Here is a 12850-nt window from a genome sequence, read left to right on the forward strand (position 1 = left end):
TTAACCACCCAGGACCTTCAAGTTAGGGGAGAACCCCAAGGTAGAAAGAGGAGAGGCTCTCTGAGTCCCTGGGCTGCCTTTTGAAGTGGATGTTCTAATTTTGTTGCATGGTCTATGAGCTCCAAAATGCATGTGCTAGAAACACGAAGTCTGATCTTGTTTTGGTCATGGCTAGTGGATGGTCCTCCATAAAATACTGCAATCACCATCATAGCTAATACAGTGATCCTTGTAGCACTTGATGGAGAATGCTATGACCTGAGGATGAACTGTTCATGTGGCTGTTTGCTACTGTTGATTTGTTTTTGTTTTTCCCTGTGTTTTTAGACATTATGATTTTTAAAGGGAAGGTGTGATTCTGAAATTGAGTCACTAAACTATGTTAATTTTATTGAAAAATAACTTGCTGTGAATATACTGTTTCTGGATGTCACTGAATATGGGTTTTGGATTTATACTATATTGTCAAGAGTCTAGATTTAAAATTAAAGGGGAGAGAAAAAGGAGGGAGAAGGAGAGAGAGAGAGAGAGAGAGAGAGAGAGAGAGAGAGAATAAATAACAAAGAAATCATGCAGAAACCTTCATTCTTGAGTTTCTGCACACCTTCAGTCTGTACAGCTTCTCATGCTACCAACAACTATACTCCCACCATCAGGACAACAAAGCAGAGGAGACTACATACCTCCAGGTCTCCAGAGATGTTGGCACCAGCAAGGATCCCGGTGGCAGCTGGGAAAAAGATGGCAAAGACGGAGAAGAAGCCTTCACCCTTCGTAAAGCTTGGCCCAAAGTTTTCTGCAAATATGGATGCTGAAATGCAAGCAAGAGCAACATCATCCTTTTGGGTTTTGCCACACTGTAGGAGCTTACAGTCTTGACTTCTGTATTTCTAGATGGAAATAGGTGCTTAGAATTGAGGCAGAGTAAATATGAAACTGTTTGTTACCTTTCCTGGAGTACCAAGGTGCCTATCATTTTAGATACACATTTAGGTCTTAGGTCTCTAGACAGAGCTCCGAAAAGGTCATTAGAGACCAAGTTTACAGAAGAAATGGGAAAAGGGGATAAGGAATTCCTGCAGAAGGGAATGTTAGTCTTCTCCAGTGGGGGTCTCACTGGGCATACAAACTACACTTATGAGAGGCCCCATGCCAAACAGTGGCTGGCTGGTCAATACAAAAAAAAAAAAAGAAAAAAGAAAAAAAACCTCAATGATATTTTTGTAGACTTTTTGTCTCATATGGATTGATTTGAACATTTTTTCTTGCAGATCTTTTGCTTGTATATTATGGGGTTCTGATTTTGTGCTTTATAGGTTTTATTTTTGTGTGAGTCTGTGTTTTTTGTTCTATGTTTTTATTTCCTTATTCTGTTTGTTTACCTGTTTTCTAAGGAGAGAGATAAAGAAAGGGCATGGAGGTGGGTGGGTTGGGAGATGGGGAGGACCAGGGAGGAGTTGCCAGGGAGGAAAAACTGGTTAGAATATACTGTACGAAAAAAATTAAACAACCAATAAATATTGCCAAGAAAAAAGTAATTCTTGCAGGAGTATGTTATCACCCTCACAATATACTACACGTGTTCACATGCTCGCTCATAATCACATTCTCACATGTATGTATCTTTAAATAGCCTGCCTTTCCAGGCCTTTGACAAATCGTAAGAGACCCGTGGGAAGCAGGCTGTAGTGTAGGCTTGTTTCTAGTACTCTAATCTCGCTGCTCTTCCTCTCTGTGTTCCAATCTTAGGTCCTTATACTCAATTTTCAGAGAATAAGAACATGGTGAGGTGCTGTGTCCTTAGATGAATGCTGTCCTGTAGGTTGTCATCAAATCACTTAAACAAAGAGGAAGCAATATAGAGAAAAGACAGAAAGGAAGAGAACAAGGAAGAAACTGAACGAAGAAAGGAATCTGGGATGAGAAAAGGGGAAAAGAAAGTTGAAAATAATGGAAGAAGTAAAGTAGGGTCAAAGGTAGAAAAGAAAGGACAATAAAACCCAATGCAAATAAAATAACCACTGCGGAGAAAAGCAGACAAAATAACCACATTAAAGACCTGGGTTTTTATGTATGTGCCTACAGAGGCCAGAAGAGAGTGCTGGGTCCCCTGAACCTGGAGTTACAGATGGTTGTTAGTTGTGTAAAAGGCTAAGCAAACTCTCCAGTCCCCTAACTCAAGCTGCTTGAAAGCAGGACAGTGACTGGCAGCAGGTCATGTTCCAGTAAGGCTGGATACTGTAAAGTCTCCCAGGAAGACAAAAGGACTTGATTTGACATTAGTTCTCAGAAGTGGCTAATAATTTTTCCCAGATTCAGGTTCTTGTTCCCTACACGTAGTTTCTATTCCTATTGTCTAGCCATCTAGAGATAACCCAGTATGTAAGGATTTACAAGAGACCCTCACGCATCTTCAATTGAAAAAGATTGACTTCTTAAAATTACTTTTAAATTTTAAATACTTTACATATTTACTTTTAAAGTCTTCCAGGAAGTTGTCATTATTAATTTAGTGGGAAAGTCTGAGAATCAAACAGGGTATGTATAACCTGTTCAGCTGATAGTCAAGAGTTGAAACCCACCCAAGGGTCTTCTGAATCCAATGCTAGGCCCTTTTCTGGACTACATAGGAACTCTGGTGGCTGGGGACAGGTAGCAATGGGGTATAGCAATAAGACACATGTACTGAGAAGAGACTAATTGGTCCCACTTACCTTGGTAGTTGAAGAAGCCTCTGGATCTCTTCTCATTGTTGGATGGAATGACCGTTCCAATGAAGAAGTTTGCAATGGCAATGAGAAGAATGACCAGGAGAATCACTTGAGCCTGTGACACCAAAGGAAATTGGCCAAGTTAGAAGCAACAACAATATAAACTAGGTTCAAATCTGGACATTCTCACTGTACAGCTGAAGCTTAATATATTGCCCTCCTCTCTGCTTGGGACTTGAGGATGAAACCTGGGTTTCCAGTGTGCAGTGCTGGTCTGGACAATAATTGTATGTGAAGATGCATCAGCCTTGCTGGCTATGTCACCATAACGGCAGCAAGCCAGGTGAAACATGGCCAGATGACCCGATCCATAAGCTTGAGTTCTGACCAGAGTTGGTACTTGCTACAGAATATTTGTTAATACTGTATGAAGATGTTTCACTGTGACTGGTTTAATAAAGAATTGAATGGCCCATAGCTATGCAAGGAGAAAATAAGCAGGACTTCCGGGCAGAGAGAGGAACTTGGGATGAATCTAGGCAGGTAAGAGATGCCAGCAAGACACTAAAGATGTTGGAGAGGTAACCAAGGCTTGTGGCAAAACATAGATTAATAAAAACAGATTAATTTAAGTTATAAGAGCTAATTGGGAAAAAGCTTAAGCTAAGGTCAAGCTTTCATAATTAACAATAAGCCTCAATGTCATTACTTGTGAGCTGGTGGCCCAAAGGAAAGTCCAACTACAGGTACTTAGTGGTATGATGGCCATCTTGTGTGTACTCATGGCTTTTGCTGTAATGAAGGGATGACAACTATTCTTTGTGAGTATGGTGTTCTTTTTGCTGCGATTAACTCAGGGCTTGGCCAGCACTTGTTATGGTGTTATTTAGAGATACCCACCTTTGCTTCCCACTCCATCCCTGCTACTGAGATGCCTAGAAGAATCACCACGGTGATGGAACCAATTATACGGATGTCATTGGTTGGATCCACCATCATTGAATCACTCTCCTGTTGGGAAGGAATCACTCAAATGATTAGAGATCGCTCTTCTTATTCAGTATATTTTATAATATTCAAGAAGAAGAAAAGATACTGAACACAAATACCTGGGGCATATAGGATAATAAGAAAATGAAGTATGTGTAAGGTCAGGAAGGCAAAAACATCTTTACTTTATCTGTGACATAGGCCTTTGATAGGCAAGGCTAGGAGCTAGAAAGCTTAGAAATTCCTTCTAGTCACAACAGCTTCGGGAGATATTGCAGCACTAACTACAAGTATGTATGTCCACATCTTTTGTGTTGTGATTCAGCAAAAGAAATAGCTATTTTTCTGTGCCATGGGGAATTTTAGAAGAATAAAAATAGGCGGCTTACAATATGAATGTTGGAAAATAAGTGTTGTTCAACTTAACAGAGAACACCAACTCAGTAATATATCTCTTGAAGAGAATATACCTTTAAAAAGACACACTGCACTCATTTATTCATGTAATTTCCACATAGAGGTACTATCACCAGAAAAACCAGCTAGACCTTTAAGGTGAGGAAGGTGAGGCGTTACCACACCACACAGGTTCAAAGAGCTTGTTCCCAGGGCAACTCGATCAGGCACTTAGCTAAGAGGGACCTCATTTTCTGCAGCAAGTTGTTCTCTGTTTGAACTTTCTTCATCTTTGGAAACCTTGTGAGCAACAGTGGTGTGCCTACAGGAAATGATGCCTGCTGTCTACCTGAAGCTTTGTATTTTACACACTCTCCATATACATCCTTTTTATCTGATCTGCATGGAACTCTGTGAAATGCACGAAGCAGTAAATCAGCTCCTCTTTCAACTTTAGAAAACAAGCCTCTGATGCAGAGGAAACTGTGTCTAAAGTCTCCCAGATGGTAGGGTGAGGGCTGAAGCCAGACCTTCCAACATTAAGCCTGGGGCTCCTGCAAGGATACTGAACTCTTTCTCTTATCTTGACATGAAACTACCTCCTAGGGCCCTGTAAAAGAAAATTGAGTTACTTTGTTTGTCTACAAAGAAGAGCTTTAATTACCTTAAGGAGATCTACCACAGTCTCTGCAAACCCCACCACATACATGGCGACAGCCACTGCGTTGGCGAAAGCAAAGATCAAGCCTATGGACCCACCGAACTCAGGCCCTAAGCTCCGGGAAATCAGGTAGTAGGCTCCACCTGCAACAAGAGCAGCTTGTATCACCTGGAGGAGATGCCGAACTCCCCACCCTCTATGGTTAAACCCCAACCGTTAATCATCCCAACGAGACTATTTTGGATTCCTAGTCATTTTAAAAGACCTGTGTCATCATAATGAGTACCTGTAGGCAGACCTGCCTTGTACTCTGTACATAGCCCAGAAAGTGTGTGCTGATAAAATCCAATCTATTAAAGCTTACAAGTTAGAACTCTGATTTAACTTAATAAATAATAACAATAAGCTTTACCCAAATGCTTTGTGTTTTTTAAAAAAAATCATTAGTGTATCCAAATTAATAATGTAACTAAAGTAAAATTTTAGAAAAATTTCCAGAAACAGACAGACCAGGGTAGAAAAGCGAAATGGCAGAACTTCTTCTTTTCTGGTGTTGTGGCACAACCTGTTATCCTAGCCCTTGGGTGGTGGAGGCAGGAGAATTAGGTCTTCAAGGTCATCCTCAGCGATAGTAAATTTGAGGCTAGCCTGGGCTACATAGAACCCTGACTCAAAAGAAGAAAGCAGTTGATCCTTTTTTATTTGTAACTTCCATTCTATTGCATGAACTTTCCTGGTAGCTAATCTGTAAAATGAACAGCTGTATCTATTGTGCGTGTGTTATCCACTCTGCAAAGCAGCCTTGTGTTCTGCTTTTAGCCTAAGGAAGCTTGAGTTCCCATCATAAGGATGTGGAATGGAAAGCAATACAGAGGGAGGGCTGGGAACCATTGTTCTTCCTTGAACACTAAAGAATAAATTTGTAAATGGCCACCCACTTCTGTGACATGAAAACCAAAGGGGACCACTCCAGAGCTTAGAGCAAGTGACTAACACTAAAATGGGCTAGCTGAGGGATATAGACATTGTAATGACTTCTTAGGTGGAGCTAGTCATGGGAGTCTGAGGAGTCAACACTGGACAAGCAAACAGAACAAGACCCCCTTTTATGGAGGAGGAGGAACTGTGCTCTGTATGGATGAGTTCTCAAAATGGAGCAGATCTGGTAGAGCAAATCTCCACACATTTTAAAACCTAACTTTGCACAACAAAATTGACTGGACAGTTGCATGAGCATAACAGTCAAAAAGCGAGACAGATAGGTGCTGGAGAACTGGTTCCCAAGGTTAGGGGCCCTTGTTGCTCTTGCAAAGCATCGGGGTTCAATCCTCAGCACCCATGTGGTGGCTCAAGACCATATGTAATTCCAATTCCAGTTTGCCCTCTTCTGACTTCCTTGGGCACCAGGCACACACAGGGCACATACACATAGATGCAGGCAAATACTCATACACATAAAATAAATCTTTTAAAAAGCAATTAATACGACTTAAGTTGGGAGTGAAGGTGTGTTGTGGATAGGGTGATGTTTTGGAGAGCCCTGGGCGGAGGTGGGGGAGGCAAGAGTGGCACTCACGCCTGCAATCAAGGAGTGTGAAAGGCTAAGGCAAGTGGGGTGTCGTGGACTCAAAGCCAGAATAAGACTTTATCTCAAAACCAGGCTAGAGATGGCTCAGGGACTGGGAGTGTTTATTGTTTTAAAAAGCAGAGGACCTGAGTTTCCAGCACCCAAGTCAAGTAGCTCACAGCCACCTGTGACTCTACTGCCATCTTCTGGCCTCCTCTAGCACCTCTACTGATGTGAACATACCACCCCTTGTCCCCCCCGACACACACACACACACACACACACACACACACACACACACACACACATAATTAAAGATAAAGATAAATCTTAAAAAAAAAAAAACAACAAAACACCTCCCCCTACCAACACTCACCACTGACAACAAAAAGCCCCAAGCAGGGAGACTAGACTAAAACAGCCAAGGCAAAAATTAGCTGAGTCCTGATGAACAGTGCGAGTGCAATTAGGCCAGTTACTAACTTCATCTGCTTTATTTTCTACCCCGACCTGCCTGGACCTGAAAACTTGACAGTAACTCATTGTTTCACTTAGTAATTTTTCTATTATGTTTCCCAATAGAAGCAGAGTGTTTGGGGGAGAACCTGAAGGCTGGGTGCAGGGATGTTGGCTGTGTGGGAATAGCCCCTGTGAGGTGGGGTGTTGGGGAGCACCAGGCTGAGGGGACCCAGGGAGGGAGCCAGTATAGCTCACCTGGTGGGATTCACCGCAGGAGCCTTTCCTCCAGATCTCTTCTTTCTCAATTGAGAAGAATCTTACCTTGCTTTTTAAATTTTGCTTTGTTTCAAGTCTTGGGGGCCAGTTAGCAACATAAGATTTTCATACCCAGTTATTAAGCATCTCTGGACAGGATATGAGACCATCGTTTAGAGTCACAAGTAAGTCAGTTGGCTTACCTCCTCGAACCACTCCATTTGTGCAAATGGCAGACATAGAAATACCTGTGAGTGTCGTCACTACTACGCTCAGGCCAATGATGATGACTCCCAGACCTGAAAAACCCCCAACAAAGGTGTTTGACTCCAGTAGGTAGAGAGATGGCCATTACATCAGGGAGCAGAAGGTCACAGAAGGTCAGTTGCCCTGCAGAAACCTGAAATGCTCTAATCAGTCCCATTCCATGGTGGTGTGGGAGGCACCTGAAATGCACTGTACTTTTAAATGGTGGCCATTCTGATGAGTCGTTTCCTGAGACACACCTGCAAGAGGTGTACAGACTGACCTGGAAAATAAGAACTTTCCGCAAGGACTGCGTGCATCTGGAGCAGGACCTGAAACGTGCTGAGATTCTGTTAGCTGTGACCAGGGTGGACGCACTCACCGAGCTGCTCTCTGTAGTGGGTTCCTCCGCACTTTCTGGTGACCATTGGTTACAAAGTACATAGAAAACTTGTGCCTACCGGTAACATGTGATGAGGACATTAGATAACTTAGGGATTTTACCTCCACGAACAAACCCGTTTGTTGCTATTGCAGAAGTTGACAACCCAGTGATAGAGGTGACCATGGTGGAAAGAAGAATTATAAGAACTCCGAGACCTGTTAGCAATGAAAGACAGAAGACATCACATTTTACTCGTCTCCTTGGAGTCCCTACTCCTGCAGCCTAAACTGCCTTCTGTTTTAACTTTTCAGGTCCATGCCTTGGGCCCCAGTGGGGTTTCTTTGTACAAACGTGGAGTTGGTACGTCTGGCATAAAGAACACGTCCAAGAAGCACTCATTATGATGAAGGATGGCATCCAAGAATCAGCAGTCTAAAGTGCAACCCTGGAAAGGAAAAGCTGGCTTCTGATGGTGTCCTGGGAGAGAAACTACCCTGGCTGTGAAAGAGGAAACATGACATTTGACCTTCTCTCTTGCTTGAGAGGAACCTGAATGAGAAAGTTGGGGATTTGACAAAGGTTAAACCCTTCTTCATTTCTCGTGCACCTCTTTGCCTGGGGGACAAAAGGCACCAACTTGCATTACCTTTGAAAACAGCCCAGAAAGGTCAGCGGTGAACTATTGGAGCCTGCATTACCTTTATCTTACACATGGTGATCAGACTCACAACCTTAATTACCTCCTCTGACATATCCATTTGTGGCGATAGCAGAGGTGGATAAACCAGTGATGGCTGTCACTGTCACGGCTAAGCCGATGATAATCACACCGAGACCTCAGTTGAGAGAGGAGAAATAAGTGCGATTAAATGGTGGAACAGCTCATTGGGTCATTTATATAAAAGCAAACACATCTGGGTACTCATTGAAGGACCACATTTGAATTTAACGAGTTGGCCATGAAATCGCCCTCAGGTACTAAGAGATTCAAGATCAGGAATGTGCAGAGCTGTGCTGCCCCCAAGTGAACAATTTGGGTTGGTCAAAACGGAGGATGAACCTGGTCTTTGATGAAGTTCCCCATAGCCTCCAGCTGTTAGTACAAATGAAGGTTGTTCTAACTTTCCAGGTAAATGTCTTCATTAGCAAATTGTTCATTAGGTAGATGGGTAAATCAGACAGAAGCAAATTTAGGTACATTAACTTATTTGCTGTGTGTCCTCCGAATTTACTTATTTTCTGACACCCAAATGGCAGTTAAATTAGAAGGAGTGCATGTGTGAAGTTGCTGTCATGGTGCACAGTACTCACTGGGGGTACTCTATGAGGGTACCCACAGCACTCATAAATACTAGTGTTTATGAAAAGCCTTCTGCATATCTAGATGTGTGGTTAGCAGTGCAAGAAATGCAAGCCACAAATACAACAGAATGAAAAAGCCACCCTTGAGGATGTTATGGTTCAGAAGGGCAGCGGTTGTGAGGAGAAACTGATAAAGGCCAAAGTTCAAAAGAAAGGCTTAGGCACTGTAGTTTCAACTCACAGCAGGTGTGTGTGTGTGTGTGTGTGTGTGTGTGTGTGTGTGTGTGTGTGTGTGTGTGTGTGTGTGTGTGTGTGTGTGTGTGTGTGTGTGTGTGTGTGTGTGTGTGTGTGTGTGTGTGTGTGATTTAGGCAGACATAGAATGTACTGGAATGTATCATTATGGTATAAGGTATTTTTTTTTTTAAGTTACACAAGGGAACATAAACCAAGCAGGCACCAGGAAAGCTCTCAGTTTTCCTGTTCATCCAGGTCAGGGGCACACATGTGGATGTGTCCATGCTTCCATTATCTGGAAAGACTGGTGTCACCTACAGAGACAAGTGTGGACCCCTTAGCTTGCAGAAATTTCCACAAGAATCCAGCAAGCCTTCCAGGCCAGTCCTTTTCTCCTAGCAAATTTTTCTATTTGTTTTCCTTCCCACAATTGGCCACCTTAGGAACTCAAATTCCCTTCTCTTTGTCTAGTGTCTTCCCTCCAGTTTCCTTGTCCTTTGTTAAATGACATAACAAGTGTTCTAACTATCCCTCTGAATCACCACCCACCACCGAGTCCTCCCATGTGTGTGCACAGTACATTAATAAATGTGCTCTTTTGTTAACCTGATGTGTGACAATCTAAAGCATGAGGCCACAGTCTACGAACCTAAGATGGACAGAAGGAAACTTATCCACCCCCCCCCAATAACACCCTCTCTGCAGAAGTTGATACAGAATTCAGAGAGAAGATTATGGAGAGGTCAGTGACTCCACCTAGAATGTTTTGCTCTACGGCATGCCATTGAGTGTTATCCCACACATAAAGTAGTCATTCCCATTTTACCACCCCTGCCACAGACTCTTATAGAGGAAGCTGTAGGAAGGGGTCACACTACATGTTTTGTGTTACAGAGACACTATGAGGAGCGTCACTTCTCTTGTGTGGCCTTGGATGCTGGTGCCATGAAAGGTGGTTTATTCCCCAGCGTCCACACATTACTTTGCTTTTAGGATGTTAGAGAATGAGTGTTTAGCACTCCCTAGACACTTGACGGGCTCACAAGCTTGCACGGCATGACGTTACTCCCACTCTGACTTCATTTTTTCCTGATCATTGTCTCCTGAGCAATTCCCACTTCACTCTATCGTGCTGCATGCATTTCTGTAACAGGTTTGGACACCAGTTTCTCCTTTAAATCAGTGAGAAACTTGCTTCTTTCTCACAAACAAAAAGTCCCAGGGTGAAAGGCAGCTGAGCGAGCATTTGGTTCATGGCTTTTGCATGACCTGCTTTTGCATGAAGCGCCGGGCATGCCCACAAAAAAATATGCCCACCTTGCTAGGTTCAGAGCTTTGAAAGTGAATCCCAGGCTTCTGCAATCTTCAATTTCACTTTAAGATAATTCTTGCTCATACTATAGGGAGATGAGTAGTTTAGCCTCAGCCCATCTCAACTTGTATCTGCCCATTCAGCAAGTTTTTTTGTTTTGTTTTGTTTTTGCTATATCTTCAAATAATTGATTGGGGAAGAATTAACTCATTTTCCTATGTTTTAGCTGCAAAGTGAAACTCAGAGTGTAAGTGACTTGCTTCAGGTCACATTGACTTTTTACACCCAACTTCCCTGCCTAATGTTGAGTTTATTTGAAATGATACCTCCCCAGAAAGGTGTGCAAAGAGTGGAACCAGTGGACAGCATTATCAACTCAGTCAATCACATGATTTTATGAACGAGGCAGCCCAGACTCAGAGCCCCAGAATGGCTGCCTGTGGGCTTATCCCCAGGGTCTGGGCTTGAAAATATATAAGCTATGCCTAAAACAAAAAGAAAATACTTGTATTTGTGTCTTTTCTTCTAGGAAGAAGTAAGCCAAACACAGTGTCCTCTGGACAGTTTCTGTGTGTGTGTGTGTGTGTGTGTGTGTGTGTGTGTGTGTGTGTGTGAGAGAGAGAGAGAGAGAGAGAGATAGAGAGAGAGAGAGAGAGAGAGAGAGAGAGAAGCTGCCTCATCAAATGGTACCAGGGGGCTGGAGAGATAGCTCAGTGGTTAAGAGGTCATGTGTTCAATTTCCAGCAACCACATGGTGGTTCACAACCATCTGTAATGAAATCTGATGCTTTCTTCTGGCATGCAGGGATACATGCAGACAGAATACTGTATACATTATAAATAAATCTTTAAAAAAGAAAGAATATTAGAAAGCTCAATAAGAAGACCCCTCCACAGAAGAGTTATCCAAACTAACAGTCCCAGACTCAAAGATGCTGACATTGGGCAAGTGCCAGCCAGATGAAGATGTCGAAAGTTCTGGAAAAAAAAATGATCCAGGACCTGAATTCAATCTAGACTCTAGAGAGGAATGTCTGCAACACTGAATGGAGAAGTCAGCAAAACAAGTGAGAAAACTAGCAATACACAAAACCCCATATGGAAACATTTGGTCCCATCAGCTTTAGGTCTATAACAATGTAGGTTGGTAAGATGTTTCTACTGCTAACAAATTCTATGCTTTGAGACTTAAAAGAGCATGTGAAAAAGCAGCAACTCCAAACAACAGAAAACTCAAGGCACACTGTTAGGTTAGAGTGATCGCTACTGACTTCTATGCGTGATTCCACTACACAAATAAAATGATTTTGTTGAGACACACTACTGTCTAAAAGTGAAGCAAATTGCTTAGCAGAGAGAGGATCCTCTATACCTTTGTAATAACATGAAACTGGGTTGACTGTGAAGAGCTGCGTAAGATCTGATTAAAGTGCAGATTGTTGCCCAAACATATGGGTGTTAAATACATACATTAGAAAGAATTACTCTTGCCTTTGGCTGTCTGTGCTCACACCTCCACACAAAGAACTGCGTCTTGATGATCTCAATAAGTTACTAAACTGCCCTTAAAAAACTAATTTTGCATGAAGCCCTGGAGCAAAGCCTTGGCAATATTAAGCTGCAGATTTTCCATGGAACGGCATCTACTTATTTTGGACCCTGTGGCTGTAGGCATTCATTTGCTACGCATCATCAAACCGGCAAGCAGCCTTTTTTTTTTTTTTTTTGTCAGGCACATAGCAGCTGGTGAACAAGAAACATGGAAAAAAGCGATGGGGCTGGCTCAGAGCTCCCTGTTGGAGGGGAGCCTTCCTCTCCAGTTGTCAACTGCTGGTTCTAAGGTGTGTTGCAGGAGGTAGATAACACCAGGTACTTTCCATACACAAATTGAGATACCTTCCTGAGCAGCATAAGAAGGCACAGATGAGCTTCCGTGCTCTCCACACCAATACTCACTTCTAAGTCTTCCCTCAACATGCAATCCATCTTTTTCCAGTGTACAGAGCAGAACACTGTTGATATTTATCCCAGTAAGTTGGGAACTTAGGTAAAACTCAAATAAGTTTTTCAAATAACGTATATATAGGTTTTTCCAGATAGGGTTTCTCTGTAGCTTTGGTGGCCGTCCTGAAACTCACTAAGTAGACCATACTGGCCTTGAACTCACAGAGAGGTGGCTCAGAGGTTAAGAGCATTGGTTGCTCTTCCAGAGGTCCTGAGTTCAATTCCCAGCAACCACACAGTGGCTCACTGCCATCTGTAATGGGATCAAATTCCTTTTTCTTAATAAAAACACTTTGCAAAACTGAGTTTTTAAGTGGAATGTAATTG

General features: G+C 42.6%; 1 protein-coding gene across 3 annotated transcripts in view; it reads right to left on the reverse strand.

Annotated features, from left to right (window-relative positions):
• Positions 1–12850, reverse strand: part of Slc12a1 (solute carrier family 12 member 1) — a 77632-nt gene that overhangs the window by 56514 nt on the left and 8268 nt on the right. The window contains exons 4-8 of one of the 3 annotated variants that reach the window (XM_035446509.1): positions 7243–7338; positions 4762–4901; positions 3612–3722; positions 2715–2826; positions 684–811 (exon numbers count right to left, since the gene is read on the reverse strand). In XM_035446509.1, coding sequence (XP_035302400.1) covers positions 684–811; positions 2715–2826; positions 3612–3722; positions 4762–4901; positions 7243–7338 — 587 coding nt within the window. Of the gene's footprint in view, positions 1–683; positions 812–2714; positions 2827–3611; positions 3723–4761; positions 4902–7242; positions 7339–7789; positions 7886–8410; positions 8507–12850 lie in introns of all 3 variants that reach the window. The other 2 variants (XM_035446508.1, XM_035446510.1) reach the window with 2 other exon arrangements.

This window comes from Cricetulus griseus, chromosome 6 (assembly GCF_003668045.3).
Source record: "Cricetulus griseus strain 17A/GY chromosome 6, alternate assembly CriGri-PICRH-1.0, whole genome shotgun sequence".
Classification (NCBI taxonomy): Eukaryota; Metazoa; Chordata; class Mammalia; order Rodentia; family Cricetidae; genus Cricetulus; species Cricetulus griseus.